The 22,320-nt window shown below is 39.3% G+C and overlaps 1 protein-coding gene across 10 annotated transcripts in view; it reads right to left on the reverse strand.

The window, feature by feature from the left end:
- Window positions 1-22,320, reverse strand: part of LOC135211169 (chitin synthase chs-2-like) — a 115,248-nt gene that overhangs the window by 72,061 nt on the left and 20,867 nt on the right. For 8 of the 10 annotated variants that reach the window (XM_064244366.1, XM_064244364.1, XM_064244365.1 and 5 more), the window contains exon 2: window positions 5,562-5,669. In XM_064244366.1, coding sequence (XP_064100436.1) covers window positions 5,562-5,665 — 104 coding nt within the window. In that variant the 5' untranslated portion in view covers window positions 5,666-5,669. The remainder of the gene's footprint in view (window positions 1-5,561; window positions 5,670-22,320) is intronic. The other 2 variants (XM_064244360.1, XM_064244363.1) reach the window with 1 other exon arrangement.

Below are 22,320 nucleotides of genomic sequence, written 5' to 3' on the forward strand. Positions count from 1 at the left end.
GTAAAATATATAGACATACCCACCTACATACATACACATATATATAATGTGATATATATACATATTATATATATATATATATATATATATATATATATATGATAGTATGTATGTACGTATGTATATAAAGTGCGTTTGTGTGTTAGCGCATCCATGTATAATCCCTACAGTACGTAGAAGAGACGAAAGAAAGTAATTTTAGACAAAGGAAAGAGTCACAAGACTTCTCTGAGGCCACCTGAACTCCCACTTTGTAAGATGCCCAAGTCGACTTGTCCGTTAGCTGCGAGGAAGGTGAAATGTGGATGAAAGTGGGTGAATGTACACCCGCTAGTCTCTCTCTCTCTCTCTCTCTCTCTCTCTCTCTCTCTCTCTCTCGTCTCTCTCTCTCTCTCTGCCTCACGACCGAACGACCAATAGCCAGATAAGTTGTTGAAAGAGTGGATTATATTGAAGTACATTTCGAAATTTCTACACGTCTTCAGTCTTGCTGACCCTGATTCCTAATCATCGACGTGTAAGAAACTGAATCTATCTCCTATCTATCTATCTCTATCTATCTATCTATTATCTATCTATCTATCTATACTATAATATATATATATATTATATATATATATATATATATATATATATATTAGCACTTTGTTCAAAGACCCTGTAAGCAAACTTACAGGCTAAGATTTTCAACTACATGTAGGTCACATAATACGTAGCAGAGAACAGGAAACAAAATTACAAAACGTAAGGGCAATAAATGAGTTCTTTATATAACTTTTGAATCATTATCTCCCCCCACGCAATCTCCGACTGCTGTTGAATAAAAAAAAACGAAGGAGTATGTATTAGGAGAATCGGTGATCCGGTACTGATTACTGAAAAGAGAGAGAGAGAGAGAGAGAGAGAGAGAGAGAGAGAGAGAGAGAGAGAGAGATCCGCTGCTGGTTATGAGAGAGAGAGAGAGAGAGAGAGAGAGAGAGAGAGAGACTGTGATTTGCTGCTGGTTATGAGACTGTGTGTGTGTGTGTGTGTGTGTGTGTGTGAGAGAGAGAGAGAGAGAGAGAGAGAGAGAGAGAGAGAGAGAGAGAGAGTTAAGCTATCTTTACAATCGTCATAAAAGAAACATCCGGTTGAAAACATGAAGTCAATTGAAATCGCCAAAGCTATTTTCTCTCTTTTTTTTCGAACAGGGAATATAAGCGAGTATAATACTACAGTGAGATAGTAAAGACGAAAGCCACCCGTTCCTCTTCATCCTACGCTCAGACCGACGGAAAGAAACAACTCGAAGGTTGCAGAGACGCGACAGACTGAAAAACTAATTCCCACTACGGTTATCTTAATGACAGTTTTCAGAATGATCCGGGAAAAGACTTGCAGGAGGCTGCATTGACTGAGAAGTAACAGGAAGGTGCCTCGTTCTTTCCTACGTGTCATCACCATCGCTTGGAAATTTAGTTTGCCTTTGCCTTTTTTTTTTCTTTTACTGGGGGTTAACGATTGTAGATCACTTTCAGCAAATGACATGTCATTATGGTTTTCCTCAAATAGGTTTCATAATTTTCATTTGGAAATTTATAATGATTTAAATCCATGTGAATTAATTAACGATAATATCCTTGGAATGGGAATAATATATATATATATATATATATATATATATATATATATATATGTGTGTGTGTGTGTGTGTGTGTGTGTGCGCGTGTGTGTGTGTAACAGTCGAGTTTACTTCTTCCAGAAATTAAACTCTGCTACATTGTGACCTTAATCTTCTGAATTGTGAATTACAAGTGTTCACAGGCTAAAAGAAAAAAAAAATTTACAAGGAACAAAACTCAACGTTAAAACTTCTGATTTCGCTTTGTTGAAGGCTGCTTAATGACAAGAGAGGTGCCGCAATTGGTCCTGTTAACAAAAGCTCTTATCAATCTTTTTTGCCTCTTTCCACCAAGTTTATGTACTGACGATGGACTTAAATTTCATGTTATAGAACTGGGGAGGGGCTCAGATAAGAACCTCTTGAAAGTAAGAGGTGAGACATGGGTCTTGCGCACTCCTTTCCCGCCGACAGTCACAGACTGGTAGGTAGTGCCTACGAGAGAGAGAGAGAGAGAGAGAGAGAGAGAGAGAGAGAGAGAGCAAAGCTCATAGGTGTGGCACTGCAGATAACACAACAGCGCCCTTGATTACAGCAAAGCCTTTGCGTAACCTCCTATTCCAACGGCCGAAGGTACATTCGGAACGCGACCCCTGGGGCCTGGGTCGGCAAGTTGCTGCCATTTCGTGAGGAGGAAAGTACGGGTTACGGAGTTACCGCCTGGGCCGAAATTGGTTCAATAGGCCTCCGTTTACATTTCACTTCAGACTATCTGATCTGGAAGTCAATGAAAGATCACCTGGCGGGGATTAAGGCGAGTGAAGCTTTAGTATTTATAATACAGAATCAACTGGGAATCCCAGTCACCTACCACCGTATTGTGTCTCTTTACATTTAAGAATGCAACTCATTACATTGAACTGCCTTCCATATACATTACTTATGTCAAGACGAGAATGTTTATAGATTTGACCTCGTCTCTTTGTTAAAGTCTGAGATTTGAAACCAGGTTATTTCATGAAAGAAAAGCTATTTCTATCGATCACCCACAAAGCCCATATTAATAATAGAAGCCAAATGAAACCTATCATTAACAAACAAAAAGTGATTCAAACTCAACACATAGTTTAATCATTAACCGGAACACGGCCATATTCGCCGTTAAATAAAATCATACGTAAATTTAGGCCTCCGGTAAGCAAGACGCGCCCTACTTAACAATCGTACGTAGCCCAGGTCCAACTAAGTAGGTCCTAATGCAGCAGCACCAACAGATGCTGGTGCTTGTAACAAGCAGATGACGGAACATTTTAATTCAAGGTCTATGTCTCAGTGCTTCTTTCGTAATGGATGTTATGCGAAAGCAAGGTAGCAGGTTGGCTTAAGTAAAGGAAAGAAGTTCTTTCAGTTTTATGACTACATTTTAAAGCGATCGTGGATATCTTTAAGCATAAGGCCGCCCCCCCCCCCCCCCCCCCGTAGGTTAAACTAAAATGGGTAATGAGCGTACAAAAGTGACAACTCTCTCTCTCTCTCCCTCTTCCACCCCATCCCCCTATGTAAATGAGGACGGTACAGCGACTCTGAGTCTACAGTCTGACAAAAATTAAATAAGCCTTCTCAGTGAAATAAAAAAAATTACATATTTTTCTAACGAGGCTAACAATGTCGGTAAGACATACTGCCGTGACTCTGACGTTGCCAAGGATATGAGCTATTATATTTTTTCTTGTAACATAACATGTTTTTTTTTTTACACGGACATGAAAAAAATGGAAACCCCCAATTCTCATTACCTCTGAGGATGTGATTTCGCAAAAAAATGGATAATTGTTAGGCGAGTCAAAAACAAGACAATTCTTCACCGGCAAGATCGAGGCACCTCATATCTAATCTTGGTTTATGACCGTGAAATAAGGAAACATCACTAGCAATCTACCAAAATCCTTTTGGGAACGAATATATTCGCTTACATCAGGAAGCATGTCGGATATCAAGCGTGTACCTATGCCTTCATTATCAAGGAGATTTGTACACCGAGGAAATGATGAACTAGCAGATTAACGTATACGCCATCGAACTCAGGCCTAAGAGAAAAATGAGGAAGAGGAAAGAAATACAGCTATAACTTTTCAGCATTGACGACGCAGTCGCAAAGGCAGGCACCACTGGTAAAATTAATCCCTGTCAGTTCATGAAAACATGTCGGTGAACGTCCCTCTTTCGGTGATTACTGATATATCTCTGTCAAGAAAGATGCTATATATAAAACACTGGAAGACTTCAGTCTTCAAGTTATAATTTCACCGAGGAACTTGAGCCGAACGTGAATTTCACGACCTAGAAACTAACTGGAAAATATGCTTTCAAGAACGTATACTCATACTTATAAGCATTCGAATGTGAATAGTATGGACTTCCGGTATTAGAATGTTAACGAATCATTCGCAGTCTCGTTTTACACTGGACCAGCTCCTTCTTGGAGTTTATCAGTAAATGAGAGTAAGGTAACTCGTCCTCGTAGCACAGTGACACACGGTCACCTACCTGATACGAATGAACTAGTATTCCAACAAACATCTTTACAGTATTTCAAGTCTCAGTCTGAATGGAGAAACTGAGCGGCCCATTCCATTCATTCATTGAGTCTATGTGAAGTACTCCAATGGTCTATTTACCGGGTGATACCAGAATCACTGCAATACTTTTAAAGGCAACTGAAATTTCACGGTCATTCTCCAAGTGTAATAATTAATGTTTCTAAATGTCCTTCTATCTGGACACTTGAACAGAATGATTGCGGTAATCTACGGTCGTTATAGACTAAAGATGAAAGGTGAAGGTAAAGCAATTTCCATCGCTCACTTACGGAGAGAAAAAACTTCTTGTATGTTTTCCGAGCAGGGCTTGCTTCCGCAACGGCTATCTGGTAAAGATTTTTTTTTTTTTTATGCAAAACGGCTACTGCAAAGAAGAAAGTTGAAATACTTAATAATAGTAATATAGAGGATTACCCTCGGCAGAATGTGGATACTATCCTTTTAAATGATCAAATTCACAGTATGGCGGAAATACGGATGGGTGGCGCAGTCAACACTGAAGGCGAGTCTTCATACCGAGGGAATTAAATACAAGAATTGCTTTCCTCGTAAAACTGAAGCGCGTGTATCAGAAAATACTTCTTTTCTCTCGCCTCCAGAACGTAATTCACTACTGCTGTTGTAATGATGTCCTAGGAAAGAATAAATAATGAATCTACGTCCGACGGATGTACGTGTGAATGCATCCTTTAGAGTTTAGATCAACAACCCACTGGAAACCCCGAGAGAGATCTAGTTGAATAATACTGAACAAAAGATTAAGGAAAATTCCTCTCTGAGGAATTACTTGAAGGGAAACTTGATTTCGTCTTAACGCTAATTCTTCGCCCCCTAGAATAATTGACTACACGGCTAAATAGACAGACTACGTTCGCAAAATTTCAGTCTAAACAATTAAAACATCAAGATAACCACACAGACAAGAGAAATCGCCTAATTAAACAATACATGGAGATAAACAGACAGACCGAAAACACAGCGACCTTTGAACTTCTGGTGAAACATGTCACGAAGAAGAGGAAATGTCAGGAAATGATGAAGACATCGCGGAATGGCTGTGCCGTTACCGGATGTCCATACAGATATGGGATGCCATTGACATGATTTCCGTTCAGAATTCGGAAGTCTAGAAAATTCCCCTTCCATGTTTATTTCGAGGTTGACGGAATTTGATCAATTTAATACTAAACGACATTTGTAGTTTAATGCTTATGAATGTAGTCATTCACGAAGGTGTTATGAGAGAGTGATTTTGATGTATAATTGGGGAAATTTACTAGAAAACGAGAGAGAGAGAGAGAGAGAGAGTTGAACGAAAACACTAGGTATGCATAATAGTGGTTCTTCACTCCCTTCCTTACCTTCCTCCGTAGATATCCTGATTGAGGGGGATATTTTCGTCATCTGAAAATTCTGCATCGCTGTCCTCCCCGGGGGGCATCTGCATAGGCATAGGTGGCGGCATCCTGCTGGAAACAGAAAGAGAATACTGTCAGTCAAAGGTAAACAAGTTGAAAATGCGCCGAAGTGTCTTTGGCGCAATCGAGATTTCTGTACAGCCTATATTCTCTAGACCTTGGCCGCTACAACATATAATCAAAGCCACCAAAAATGGATCTATCTTTCGGTGGTCTCGGCATAACAGCCGCAGCCCATGAGACTTTAACCATGGCCTGGTGGTGCCATGTCCTATAACGTTGCCAGAAGCACGATTATGGCTAAGTTTAACCTTGAATAAAATAAAAACCACTGAGGCTAGAGGGCTGCAATTTGGTATGTTTGATGATTGGAGGGTGGATGATAAACATATCAATTTACAGCCCTCTAACCTCCGTAGTTTTTAAGAACTGAGGGCGGACAGAAAAAGTGCGGACGGACAGGCAAAGTCGGCACAATAGTTTTCTTTTACGGGAAACAAAAATCGAAAAGGAAATTCAGACGTGACAGAAAAAGTTACTCATGATTCAGCTGAAAATTCCGATGATTTCACGGTTTGGAATTTTTTCTTCTTCCGGTCACTGCCTTTCTTTCGTAACCTCTTCTTTCAAGAGACAGGTCTATCGCGTCCCTCTTGGTTAAGACCCACTTCCCCCCACCCCTTTTCTTCTCTTTCCTCTTTACTCGTTTTCTTTTGGTCGGGATAGAACAAGTCATTCAGGGACCCCTGCCATTGGCCTCTGCTCCTCCAAAAAAATCTTTTGGGGAGTACGATTTCACACGGTTCATTTTGACGAGTGATAATTATAACAATTGCATCTGGTTCGAAATTATACCACATCAAACTATTAACCAAGATATGAATTATAGGTAGCTATTTATGAACTTATAAACGCAGTTGCTATGCTCTATGATTATTAGATTATTCCAAATAAGGTGAAATCTCATTTGAAAGTGACATTTTTGGTCGCTTCAGAATTATGACCTTTATATTCACACTAAGCGATGTTTTTTTTTTTTTTGCTAGACTTCCATGTCTTCAAGCACACTCATATCTCTAATGATAAAATGCAGATGTAATTGTTATTTGAATTTATGCACCTAAAACAAATGCAAGCGATCCTATCAAGCCTCATCATCTTCAGCTATCTCTCTAACACATACATACATACATACGTACATACATACATAAAAACACGCACTCGCACAATAATTTAGATAACGGTCACTACCAAATACCACCTAAATCTGGGAACTAATGATGCAGTCTGCAAATCATCGCCATTCTAGTCCTGATTTCCTCAAGCACAGAACTGTAAAGAAACTCGCACTGTTTCAAAGACAAAGTGACAGCGGCAGACACTGGAGTATAGGGCTTTACAGGATTTTATGGGAATTGCCTGTTTTGTTATTCAATGGCATCTACGAACGTCACAACATTTTTGAATTTAGGGGAATAAATGGAGAGATTGCACGACGATCCCTAGCGAAGGCTTAGAATACAACCAACTTTTTCTTTTAAAGGAACAGAAGCTGGATGTAGAAAACCTATAAGGCCATGGCTATCAGCAGAACAACCACAAGATAAAACAATAAGAAAAAAGAAAAGGCTGTGGACGAACACGAATGTCATCGACCTTGTGCTAAGTACGGCGTCCGTAAAAAGCCGTGTCACGTCGAACAGCGATTTCCGATCAAATGAGGTCTGGTAACAACTGACAATATCCTGAGATTCTTACACATTTCTATTCCTTTTAAGAAAGCACAGTCGTCATTTACTCATAGAGAATGAGGGTCTCTGAAGCCTTCGGGTAACAACACGTTCAGAAAACAGAAGAGGAGACAGAAGTATAACAGCAAACAAATAACAATCTAAGCAAGAATTACACACTTCACAATTAAGCAGCAGATACCAACGGCAGAGTTCGAAGCCCTCTCTAGGAAGCCATAACCTGAGCAGAGAGCAACAAAGAGGAATAACGTAAAGCAAAATAAAATGTTATATCTCGTAAGCGAAGCCAGCACAAGAGATCGTGCCATGACTAAATAATTAAGCAGACATACAGCAACACTAATACTGTTATCTTACAACACAGGTGCCAAACATTGCATTCGCTTTACCATTGTAAAACCAGTTTCTCCACGCGCATCATCCAATGCTGGTGATTAGATATGCATCAAGTTTTGTTATTATCTTCAGTGTCACAGCGGTCCCGGACCAAAATTAAAAGTTAAGACGATTCACCTACTACTACAACATGGCACTATTCATAATTTTGCCGCGTTGACCAAAGCGAATGGACTTCACGCAAGATCTCACTGACTGCACTGGAGTGTTGCATACCTAAATATCCGATACACATAAAGAACAAAAGTGTTTCTGAGGCGTTTGAGAACGAAGGCCAGACAAGCTACACGCGTCACTGATTCTTATGGATGCGAAGGAGTGAATGCAAATACCTACCGCTCAACATCTCCAGAAAACACTTTCACTTTAACGGATCCATCGACACGTACAGACTCGTTGTATACCGATACGGGAGTTTTTCCTGTGAGTTTTTCATGCTTATTATTACGTATATTTCGACAGAACACTCTCATCTCATCCTTTGTTTTCCAGGAAATATTGAGAATATCCGCTGCAGATTCGAGGTCAGATCGTTGTACATTACATAAATTGGTCATCTCCTTTATACCTTTCCATGAAGTATATCAGATGTAAAACGAACATAGATGCTGATTGTGTACGTGGTCAACTTAAACACTAGTCATTGCGTGTGTTACAACTGAAACCAACACAATAAAACATTAACTGTCAAAAACGTATCGCCTCTCTAACTAAACGAATTTTCCTGTCTTGAATAAATTGATAAGATTAAATAGATTTTGTTAGACGCTCTTTCCTATGCACATTTCATAGAGGTATGCAAGAAGTACGGACCTGCGCCGCTCAAGCAATGCAGTTCAGGGAAACGCCACTTTCAGAATAAATCAGTGAGAATCATAAGGAAATGAAGAAATCGCGACAGACGAAGAACAATTCCCTCCCACCATCATCCCCCTCATGACAGCTTCAAGGTAGGAGCTTTATGCAGTGACCTCTGATGACATCCTTCGCCTCCTCCTCTCCTTCCAGTCTTCCTATCAGTCGTTTTTCTTCCCACATATCATCTGCAGGTCATAATCGCTACATCCCTCGAAGGCTTTTGCCCCTAAGGCAGTCGTGGGGTCTATTACTGCATGAGGAATCTGTGTCCTAAACTCACGAATGGAACAAGACCATCTTCCCATGACGCTAGTCTCTCGAGGAACGAAAGTAAAAAGAATTGAATGGGGGGGGGGGGGGGGGGGGGGTTGGTTGTGAGGGGTTGGTGAGTGAAGGGGAACAAAGAAGGAAAGGGACATCGCAGTGCCATTATACTCATGAAGATTATATAGCTCTCCAATTAGATCCTTCCAGGCCTTCTGATGGGAACGTCCGAGGGCAGTCAACCATTCATTGACTCAGTAAATCTTGCGCCTTTATGTCTGGTATTGTGGGTCGTCCTTTTATTTCTTTCGTTTTCTGTCCATGAGTCCTGTGTCGCTAGCTCTTAAATTTCCTGGCAAATTGGCAGGCGAATGCTTTGTAATCACGTCGGGTGAATAAGGGGGAATGATTGTGCTCTTTGCAGGACAGCCAAGTGCACTACTCCCGCATTCCAGAAGGGTTATTCCGTCCGGTGAGGAGTCATAATCACCGCCGAGATTTAGGAGCGAACTTGATTTTCCATTTCCTTTTAGGGACCTTCCTTGGAGTGGCAGAGTTGCGTGCACAGGGGATGAAAGGGAAGGAGATCAGTGGCTAATAAGATGATACTTGTCGCACACCACTTGAAATGTAAACATTCACGGCTGAAAAGAATACCTGGAACAGCGGCCCCTCAAGGCTTCCGTTGGTACACAAAGAAGCGACAAGACGTCAAGTTCTTCGACATTAGCTCCTGTCTGCTGTAACCTTCATCTGAGTTTTCGTGATGTTCCTCCATACGCAACAAACTCTACTCAAATCCCAGAAATTCCAAATTTTCTCCTTGTTCCATGAATCTTTTAACCCATCTCAAATAAATAAATAAGTAAATAAATAAAAAGACAGCCAGCATCATCTGAAGAAGAAAAAAAAAAAACATTTCCTTAACACACCTTTGCAGTGCGGCTGTTTGACATATTGAGCCCGATTCTCCAAACGGTCAAGAGGACACTTCGAAATTGTAACTTCATTTAAGCTTTTCCTTTTTAGCAAGCTTGGAACAAGACGGCAAAACCACTGCAGGTTAGTAGTTGTTTTAGATTTAGCTAGCCTTATGCCAGCACGGGCTCTTACTCCTAGAGAAGCCCGTAAGAGGTTAGTATCAAATCCATTGTATCAAGATACTGAAATCTCCTAATGGAGGTACTGTTCCCAAATTTTTATTCGTTATTCATTTGTTTATTTATTTTCCGAGCACGCACTTTTTGTATTGACTTGTTTTAGTAAACGCATCCGAACCTTTTGAAGATATCCATTTCTTTTAGAACAACTGTCTGACATAAACGCAACATGAATATTCAAGAGTTCACACACTGTATAAGAAAAAAAAATTATAATACGTGAAACAGATTTTCCATGACAACAAACGCGATTCTTTAGGAGTAATAGCAAGGCGAAGAAATGAGAAGTTGTTACTAAATGAAGAATCAAATCTTATAACCAGAATTACGTCTGTACATCAAATGTGGGCGTCATCTAATCTATAATCTTATAAAAAAAATAAGTCTGCTGTGTTAGTTCATATCACTTCGGCTCAAAACAAAGTAACCACATCAATTTATACCCGATCTTTGCGTGTGTGATTCAATAAATGACAAAGGTGAATGGCAAGTGGACGAGAATCTCGTCTAAGAAATATTATCATCAAGGAGAGAAAGGGCGGCTTCGGTAATATCAGTAAGACCTTAAGGACATAACATGCGAGCGAGCGAGAGAGTTCAGTATACGGTGACTTCAGGAGAAAGAAAATAATATAGTGCTTTATTCTACTTACGCGTATATTGTCTGAGACAGGTAACACTCATTCCCGCGGCTTATCAATCAGTTGTCGTCGGATTCTTAAGAATCTGGCCAGACTGATTGCTCAAATATTAAATGATATTATGAAAGTTATACACGCCTGGTAATGTAGGTAGAAAACTACTTGATATATCGGATACAAAGGCAGCCAAAGGTCCATGACCGACAGAGTAGTTGTTTCTTGATCAGCCACAAGTCGTATGAAATGATGTGTCATAAACCTCCCTTTCCTTTGCCAACCAACAAAGCTGCTTGCTTGGAAAAGACTCACCCCACAGACAGTATCATGCAAAATGGACAGTAGGCAACTGCAGACAAAAATAAACAACGCCGGTGAGGCATTGGAACTGAAATTCAAACAAATCGGTCACTTTAGCTTCCAAGAACCGGAAAATATATTACAACACAGGTTGCATCATGGAATGGCAACTCTGCAAATTGCAACATGATCAGATGTGCCGTAAAATTCAAACTGCATACGTCATGAGAGGCTGCCGATCTAGCAAAGGTTAAGCTCGCACGAATAATAGTGGCAGAAATTTCAGAAATGCAGGTGCAGTAGTCAGTCCGGTCTCCTTGAGGCTGCCGATAGAGAGAGAGAGAGAGAGAGAGAGAGAAGAGAGAGAGAGAGAGAGAGAGATCTTTTACATCCAGTAGTGTGGCATTGAGATTCTTGAATACTGGGAAAAAGAAATGGTCGGATTTAGGAGCATAATTCCATAAACGAGAGGCACATTAATATATCTAGGAATGTGTATGCGATACTGATATCCTAGATTTAAAAAAAAGAATAAAATTCACAGGTTTTGATACAAGTAGAATGCCCGCTTATATAACAATAAATTTGCAGATACACAAAGCTCTGGACTTAATCAGCAGAAGCCGAAAGAACTGATATTTTTATTTCCCGAGACACGGAGAGAGGACATCTCAAGCATCTTCATTTCACACGAAAGGGAGGCACCGCGTTTTTAACACTAATTGTGGTTTTTCATTTAAGGGTGGAGGTCCAAAGAGCAAATGCTCCTTGCGCGGGTGCAGGCGCGCCCCATGAACGCTAGTGTGGGCGGGGTGAGTCACCCTGGGAAGGACTTGCAACCCGCAAATGGAACCGTTCTTTTCAAGTCGGTATACGACGCTCTCTTGACTTTTAACTAACAACACCACTTTTTCGCTTGATGGGCGCCGACTTGTTTTTATAAGACGCTTGCAAGACTCTTTACTGAATCTCTTCAGGCAAGAAGTACTCCACCATGAATTTGATGAAAAAATATGCATCGTGAAATCTTTCACTTAATTGTCATACGTAATCACATAGCATCAACCTATGGAGAAAGCTAAACTTTCACGGCTGCATCTAATCATTAATCGTCTTCTTTACATTATTGTATATATATATATATATATATATATATATATATATATCTATATATATATATATATATATATGTATATATAATATATAAAGAGAGAGAGAAAGAAAGTTGGTGGTGTTTTGTGTACCTGTTTTGTGTGTAAAATATCCAAAACAAACCACTTTCTTTACTTGTCATTTGGCATGGATTATAAAACCAATGCACATCGTATAAGGTTTGGCTTCACACGACTCTTGAACCATTCCGGCCTTCCACAACTGTATTTTCCGCACTGAAAAGGTGAGAAACTGCTCTAACCTTCACTTTCAAAGACAGGTCTGGACAAAGGAACGAGGCAAAGGCTGTTTTTTCTTTTGTATCACAAGATTAACTCAGAATAATGCGCATGTCCTAAATAAGCTTCAGAATGCATAAGAGGTCGCACACTATATTGCGATTGACATAAAGGCAAGACAACAGTAACTTGAAGATAACCCGTAAGAGAGAAGAGAGAGAGAGAGAGAGAGAGAGAGAGAGAGAGAGAGAGAGAGAGGCTGCCGTCTCTTACCGCCGACATGCCGCCGTCTGATCAGAGGATTCTTAACAGCATGAAATTCGGTATGCGCACGGGTACATTACCGCCGATGAATCAGTCATAATAATGCGAACCTCATAATAATGAGTATCTTACCCGCAAATTGGTTCTCAGCAGAGCGCAGGCTGGGGGAGGGATGGAAGGCACTTCTGATGTGAAGCAAACGTTGGAACTCGAGAGAGTGGGAGGGGGGGAGGTGGAGGTATGAAGAATGGCGAGGGTAGGGGCCATGGTAGGACCCGAAGAAGGAAATGTCTCAGGCGTGAAAGGTCACTCTTATCTGGTTTAGTTCTTTCTTGTTCTCTTGGAGGTGACCAAGCTCCCCGGGACATGAGCTCTTACTTGGAGATCGAGTGATCGTGGGTTACTTGATTGCACATGATTCTGCTTCATGGTTTGATGGACTTCATTTACTCAAGTAGCAGAATTATGGGATGAAGCGAATGTTGCTGTTGTCCTGTGGTAGTAAATGATTATACATGCATGCCATACATACATACATACACATATGCGTGTCTGTGTGTGTACTTGTAGAAAACGAATCAAAATGTTCGAATTCTGACCGGTTTAATTTTATTTAAGCATATACTAAAAATTACGAGCAATTGTAATTTCAGACACTCAAATCTGTATATATATACACATACACACACACACACATATATATATATACTATATATATATATATATATTGTATATATATATATATATGTATGTATGATGTATGTACGTATGTATGTATGTATAATATGAATTTCCAAAATAAACTTTACAAAGCTCTCAGTAGCGAATGAGTCACGTACTGTAATGGTTGACATTTAATGTGCGAGATAGACATATCTTGGCTTTTGAAAGGTAACGTGATTTATTCTGACCCATCAAGAAAACAGAGTCGATGTGTACCCAGAGTTTTGTTACCTGCTAAAAAGTCGTTCGCTTCCAGCTGACAATTTATTTGGCCTCTGCAAATGTTCGTGCAAAGATTCGCACACAAACCACAGTGAAAGCCGTCGCAAGGCGCAGCTACTCCCGGAGATAAATTTTTGTGTCCATAAGAAAAAAAAAAAAAAAAAAGCCACACACACATACATTGAATTCCGGACTATCAATCATCAACCATCAGACGATAACCATGCTGCCCTCATAAAGCCTAAATCATAGACACGAGCAAGGAGGGACCTCCTTGGACACGAATAAAATCGTTGGGTTAGGACTAAAGATTCGATTACGTTCCAAAAGAGCTCATATTTACCATCATTAGATAAATCACCTTCCGTCCCTAAGAATTAATGTCTCTGGATTGAAAGCATTATGATTTACTACTTCTAAAGCTAAAAGAAACTATTCAGCTCCGTTAGCTCAGCAACTGCTCTGTGGTGCTCACCATACAGTTTATTTATTTATTTATTTTTTTTTTTACTTAGGCTATTTATCTAATGGTGACTTTAGGATACTAGAGTGACACTACATAAGCCCAACCCATATTTTCATTTCCGGTTACCTAAGCTAAAGTTACTTGGAGATAATTCGTTCCAGTAGTTTTATATTCATACATAATCCTTTATGCTACAGTAGACTACACACCATAAAATGAACTAAATAAACTAAATAAATAAATAAAAATTTACTTTGTCGTGGGTCAGAAAGGAAAATGAGAATGATCATGCCTGAGCAAATGCTACATTTCCTCTGTGGCGAGAGCGCCAAGCTTTCTGAAAGATGGAGATCATGAAGTTATACGAAAAGAAAGTGAAGGCTATTAGAGGCATGGATGTCAAAAACATTAACTGTTCGTAACTAAAGGTTACCTGACAAACAAGCTATTTCTTCTCGCATTTATGACACTGATGAATGAGGAGGAATTTCTTCCATCTCTACAGGCTCTGGTTTCTAAGATCAGTCAGGCGTCAATTATGATCTTGGAAGCAACGAGCAGGATCCACTAAGACTCAGTGTGTCCTGCCTGCAATCACGAAATTCCAGAATCATCATTGTACATATCAGCTGATATGGAGGAGACACGGAAGGATATAAAATTACAAAAGGGCAGCACCAGCAATAGTAACAGTAATAAATGAAAGTATTAATCGTAGTAGTAGTAGCAGTAGTAGATTACTTATAAAAGTGACTGTGAAGACAATCATTCAGAACTAACACTGCAGCAAATAGAGAGTTTAGGTAAACTCCAATAACCAGGAAGTCACTATTCACTTCCAGCAATAATGTAAAGCCAGGAGGCATGGAATTAAACTTATTAACCACATCTCTGATAAGGAAATATAATATGATAGGGCAAAAAAATAGGTTACCCCGCTACTTCCAACGAAAAAAAAATTAAGGCCGGATATGAGACACTGGCTGCTAGCACTGGTGAGTTTTCACTGCATCCGGGTCTAGACGGACGAAGGGCAACAACATCTCACCGTTAAGGTCTGAGCATGGTGCGGAATGCATGCTTCTTAAATGTCAATTTTGATTCGTCTACTTCCGTTACGAAAAGGACAGATGTCCCTGATCAAGGATAGAACGTCAACGCCTATTTCACGCGTTTGTACGTCGGCTTTTCCTATTACAGGTTAGAAGTGCAGTGAGTTGATCCTACTCTTCTCTGCCTCGTGCATTTGTCTGTATTTAGTGGGTTTTAATTATTCGGAAACATATCAGTCGCTTACACTTGATAAGTATCGTGCGTCTGTTTGATAACAATAGGCATTCCTTAAACGAATTTTTGTATTCATCGATCATTTAGCAAAACCAATCGATGTTAATCGTTATTTCATTGATACATTTCGGTACTTTTCACATCTCAATAATTGACATTTACTGAGTCAAGTCACTGCTTGATCTATCACCTATCTTTAAAACAAAGTTGTGTTTAATTAATGATCTGACCACAGTAACCTACATAATTCAATATCAATCTTATAAGTCTACGTTGCTTATGTGTATGTGTGTGTGTATATATATATATATATATATATATATATATATATATATATATATATATATATATATATATATATATATATATATATATATATATATATATATATATATATATATATTATATATATATATAAATATATATATATATATATATATATATATATATATATTATATATATATATATACATAAATAGTATATGCATATAAAAGCAACTTAAACTTATATGAATGATGCAGTCGTTTCCATTCTTTTATGATCACAATGAAATCGTGCTTCAACTGGCGAGTTTCCCAACTGAAGGACGGCGTCAGAGGAGCTGCCGGGTAAGTAACGTTGGGCAACGGTACCAGGTACACTCAGAGTACCCCGATTCAGGGTAATCTTGATTCTTGGTATACGGGAAGTGCCCAATGAAACAGCGTCAATGGAGCTGGAAGTTTCCCGAAAGTTATGTCTTCAGGAGAATTTCTCATAGTAGGAAGATAATCTATAGGCATATAAAAACGCCAAAATATAAAAAGTAAGCACTATATTTCAGAGATTGCTGAAGAGAGAACCAGCAGTCTCTGAAATTTAGTACTTACTATAGTACGGGTAATCTTCTTAGGCACGAAGATATGGTAATTCAGTTGTATTCCACATAGGAAAATGAAAATGATATGTCTGAGACATACCATTTTCATTTTCTATGTGGAATACAACTGGATATATATGTATATGTGTGTGTGTGTGTTGTTGTGTGTGTGTGTGTGTGTGTGTGTGTGTGTGCAATCGCAATGGAAATTTCGTATGACAGTACAGATTCACAAGCTTACACGCAAAGTGATAGTGGACAAGATCACGAGAATTCATCCCAAAGGTGAAGTGATATCAGCTAAAACCTAGATTACGATACTTCAACAAGCACTCTGAGACATCAATTTTAAAAGGTTTCTTTCTGTTCCTCTTCATATCTGACTCTGTCCCCCGCACACATTCACACATACATACACACATGGAGGCACAACACACACACACACACACACATACACAAAGAGTACTCCTAATTCCTCTATCTATATTTACCACCTCCTCTCTCTCTCTCTCTCTCTCTCTCGGGTGAGAAGAGAAGTTTAAGCCTACCCCAAGCCCTGGGCCTAAAGTTGTCTCCAGCCCAGAATTTATCGAACATCGTCTAAGGCTCAAGAGCTCTTTAGTCATTAATCACTTACTTGGAAAGTTTTCGAGCGGGAAATAGGCCTACTGGCGAGAATCAAAGAGCACATCGAAGGTTAACCCTGGTAAGAGCGAGAGCGAGAGTTAGTTCAGGTTGAATTGCGTCAGCTTAAAATCATATATTGAGAGAGAGAGAGAGAGAGAGAGAGAGAGAGAGAGAGAGAGAGAGAGAGAGAGAGAGTTCGTCTGTGAAGTGAAACGCTACCTAGACGTATTTGAGATTTGCCGCAAGAAAGTTTTCCCGGCAGATTTTGCCGGTATCCGTTACCCCAAGGTAAGGCAATAAGATTATAAATAGCCTACATCCAAACATACACACACATGTATGTATATAGATAGATATATATATATATATATACATATATATATATATATATATATATATATATATATATATATATATATATATATATGGGGAGCATAATTGCATTACTATTTTTCCCAACACATGCACCTTACTATTTTCTTAAGTATCTTTGATTCTTATAAATAACTCAATATGTAACGAAAACTTTGCAAAAACTACGAGAGAGAGAGAGAGAGAGAGAGAGAGAGAGAGAGAGAGAGAGAGAGAGAGAGAGAGAGAGAGTATCCAGATAAGATCTTTTTTTTTTAAATATATAACAAGTCACTAATCAATATTTAAAAGTTTGAAAATAACTAAATTCTAATAATGATTCCTTACTTCATTGATATCTATCTGTTATTCCCATTGACGTTACGCCCTGGGCTATTCTTTCGTCATTTTCCTCCTTTTAGGCCTCGCTTACTATATACGGCAAACGGCGAACAGACAGGCAAAAAATATATTTACAAACCAGTGAAAATCCGGCATTAACAATGCAAAATATGTTGCTTCGTTGTCTTGAAACCACTAAATAGCAGGAACTCGGAGCAGGCGCTAACTCGGCCAACCATCTTATAGTGCTTCAGGGAACAAGAGTGAGTCAGTGAAAGGCGTTCTGTAGCTTCGCTGGAGACATCGTTTCTTTCGTAAGTAACTCAAAGTAACGTTTCGAACAAAATGCGGGTCCTCCAGTATACAGGAGGCTCGACAGATAATGCGCGTGTGCGTTTCCGTTCTTATGGAGAGAGGGTGAAAGAGGAACAGGCTGAGAGTGATACAGCATCACCTACAGAATGTAGTCAGAATCAGCAAAGGAAACTCAATAGTCCTAGCTCTGAACAAAGAGAGTGAAAATGAGATTATACATCCTTGTTCGAATTCTTGACTGCTGAGGAGAGGAGAGAGAGAGAGAGAGAGAGAGAGAGAGAGAGAGAGAGAGAGAGAGAGAGAGAGAGCTCTTAAACTGTAATGGATCCTGGAATTTTCTTCCAGCAGCTCTGGAAAAAAGGACGAAAAAGTTTCTTAATCAAAACGTGTCTTGATATCGAGGCCATTATTCTTTGTAATTCTGGGGTGATTAACCCGGCCACAACAGCAATTGGAAAAAAAAAGAAAGAAAGAAGATTATTTCAAGGATACCAGAGCCTCTTTTATTTGTATTGGAGAAAAATGTTAAGACATCGCATGAACAATCGCGATTTCTCTTAAACGTTTTTCAAGGACTGAATTTACTGCTTTGATAGGCGAGAAAAATCTAATTTCGTTCTGGAGTCTTCTAGCTATTTAAAGAATTTTGTTTTCAGACTTTTAACCAACGAAATTCAATATCTCTCATACAATATCCTGATGGATATTAGTTTTATCAAAATGTATTTAAAAATAACAGTTATCTTAAATTGGAAAGAAGAATATTAAGATGCAATACATGTGTTTAATGGAAAACAGGAGATCGCGGTAAAAACCAGAAAGCTACCAAAGTGTAACCAGGATATACGGTAACCAGCTGATCCTAAAGTCACGTAGTACCTGGACACCACACAACCAGAGGCAAGTTTCACATATAACTTTCGTTTTTGCCGACAAAATCTGTTACCATTAAAATGGAGAAGTCCTTGCAGGTTCAGAGCACTAACCTGACTCTCTCCCAACCACTTACATGCTGCGCATGTACTGGTTACTCAAGATCTAAAAACCTTCCCGAATTAGCACTCTATATAAGTGCCTTAGCTGTTGCAATATATTTGTAACAATATCATTATCCATTACAGAGACTCAACAAGATTACAGCGATTCCCACGAGTAATGGACTTTGGTCTAAGCTGGCAACTTTGAGTAACAAAAATTAACACAGCTATTTCTTCATCTTACCGTAAGTAAGAATCGCAGACGATGTACAAAAACTACCAGTGGTTTCTTCCAAGATTCACTGAGGCGAAAAAAAACTCTTTGCTCCATAAAAAAAAAAAACTATTTTTTTTTTAATTTACATAAACTGTCCCCTCTTAATAGGTCAGTAATTTTTGGGCGTGAGTCTCTCATCGGTTCAAAAGTGTCACCTTTCCTTGTGGTATATGTCACTTAGGGAAAACTGCATATGTATTATTCAACATGACGGTATATGATTCGTTAGAAGAGTATGAATACTGTTTAATATGATTCTATATGTCCTTATTTCTAGTCTGGAAACGGATACATGAAATCATACTCTGTGTTATCCATCGTTAAGTTTTAAGATGACACAACTTGAAAAATGCCTAGGTCTGTGGTTCTCTATTTCTTTAGTGGGTTCTACGTTCCATTCAAAATGGCAGTTATGGTCACCCCAAATTTTTTTTAGTCTACAAACTCAAGCTTAGCTTGTAAACATACACTAGTTCTAGATATTTCCTTAAGCTCTCATACCGTTTCTAAATTCACAATTCTCTATAGATCCTAATTATGGACAACTTTCCAATTACCAAATAACCTCAAAGAGAACAGCGCCTGCCTATTCAACCAAAAATGACTCACAGGCTGTCATCACGCTTACGAATCCCTATGAAGTCAAGATCTTGCATGCTAATCCCCAATTGGTCCAAACTTTCCTTTCTCAGACTCTTCGCTCTTCAGTAAAACACTTCTTCAAGGTTTGTCTATGGGAAACGAAAGTCTGTAATTTGCTTCTTCTTAATGATTTCCTCCCATATGGTTCTCTGTACATTTTCATCTTTTTTTTTTTTCGTCTCGTCTGTCAATTCGCAGTCCGTCCCTCCGTTCTCACAAACTCCTTTGGTTGTAGTGTTTCCGAGACTCTTCTTGGCCATGTCCCTTGTGGTAATATATAATTCTTATATATTCACTTGGAGGAAGCCTAAAAGGCCATTAACTTGGTTTAAACATTCTCGAATTGCTCCCCTTAAAAATCATATTACTTAAATTAACCCCTCCCTCCTGGTGGGGGCGTACATCCCATGCTGGGAACCATTGTGCCTTGCATTTTCTATGAGACCACTGTGGATTCACCATTGACCCTTGGATTTATAAGGTTATACTGCTCTTTGTAATTCCAAACGGACTTTGAGTTCCATCTCCAATTACAGAGGGTAACCTTGACTTTATCTGTATTGCTTTCACTGACTTTACACGCGTTACATATATATATATATATATATATATATATATATATATATATATATATATATATATATATATATATATGTGTGTGTGTGTGTGTGTGTGTGTGTGTGTGTTTATTTATGTGATTCATATTCATCTATGAAAGTAAGCCCGAATGGATGGACTTTTCAAACTGTTTCAAAAGTTCTTAAGGTGAAAGAGAAACTTCTCCATCACGAGAAACGAGCAGTGAGAGATAAAGAATCGCATCCCGTAGAAGGTAGAGGAAAAAAAAGAATTCAAGATGGACACGTGTACGCAAATGCTACCTCGCTCTAATTACCACAGAACACCTAAGTATCACCAGTACCACCAACTTAGTCATCATCATCATCATCATCATCATCATAATCATCCATCCCGTCATCATCACACGCGTGTGTATGCACAGAACCAGAGCTTCGCGTCGTCAAGAGAGAGAACGAAACTTTCAGTCGGTAGAAAAGCCTTCGGGACCAGATGTCGTTTGTTCGGAGCCTTCCCCCCTCCCCCCTTTCCCCACACTTACGTGTTCCTCCTCTCGTTAATCACTGTGTTTAATCGAAATCTATTGCAAACGACGTCTACGTATCGTGGCATGGGTCTACGTGACAATGGGCGGCAATTTAAATCATTCGCTTAATGAGTAAATTGGTAGACTAGTAAATTGCTGGAGAGGTAATTGTTGAATGGGCTAATTGCTAGCTAGGTGAATACAGAAAGTAGGTGACTAGGTAGAAGGGTGAATAGGTAAGCATCTAAGACAGTATCAATCTTGATTACGGGTACTTTGATGGGGGCCTCCACACAGAGGAAGCTCTTCGTCTTTCAGTAGGGCCTCATTTAACTGCTAAGTCAGTCATTTTTCAGTTGTTTTACACGGCGCGGTTACAATAAAGCGCTTCCTTAATAATCAGTGATCTCCTAGTTCTAGTTTTTTTTTTCGTGTTTAGTTCCAGCGAACGTCTGAAAATACCCACGGGGAAACCTTCCGCAAAACTTATAAATGCTCTGCTTCTCTTCCATGTCTCCATTCACTTGAGGCAAAATGTCGGAAAGGACACATTTTCTTCAAAATTTTCCCGAATTCGACCATTATAGCGATTTTCTGGAGATACGAATTTCCCTTTCGGCTAAGTGTTGACCACAGATGGTGGCCGAAGCGCCGACGTCATAATTCCTAAAAATATAACGATATGAAGACGACAAAACGAAAGAATTTTCTAATCGCGATCGTAAATTCAGAATGACTATCACTTCCATCGCGCATCTCATTGACCACAAGGTTCTCCGACAACTTTCTAATACTAGTGAAATGAAGGTGCCATTCATAAGCAGACTCACGAGAAGGTCTCTAGATAACTTTCTACTGCCACTGCGAGTTGAGATCTCCACTCTTTTACCGAACCGCGATTCGATAAAATGAGTTAAGCCTACAATAGCTTATGTATCATTATCTGCAATAGTATATAGTATCTATAATATTCAGTATTATATATGTCTATTTCGCTACTAAAGCGTAATAAGCAACATACGCCAAGAAATTTTCGTTCATTAAATGGATTGCTTGGAATATGGTGAGAAGGATGGGGTGTGATTCCAACGCTCTCCACAAACCACGTATTCCAAGATCAAAGGGGACGCAACTCCTGAACCGGAATGCGTTTCGTGATTCAAAAGAAATGAGCAAGAAACCGAAAGCCACCGGAGAGTGTAGCGAGATGATCCTTACAGTCCTTACAGTCCTTACAGTTCGTTCGGGTTGCCCCAGGTCCCTCAGTGTGAGGCGCCTCTAATGTCTACCAGAGAGTTGCTAGTACATCTTCCGGTATATTTTGCATCTTCCAATCTTGGATGGTCTGGGATGCAGTTTAGATATTTGTCGAGCTTATTCTTAAACACATCTACGCTCACTCCTGATATATTCCTCAGATGAGCTGGCAACGCATTGAATAGACGCTGCATTATCGATGCTGGTGCGTAGTGGATTAATGTTCTGT

This window comes from Macrobrachium nipponense, chromosome 4, assembly GCF_015104395.2.
Source record: "Macrobrachium nipponense isolate FS-2020 chromosome 4, ASM1510439v2, whole genome shotgun sequence".
NCBI lineage: Eukaryota > Metazoa > Arthropoda > Malacostraca > Decapoda > Palaemonidae > Macrobrachium > Macrobrachium nipponense.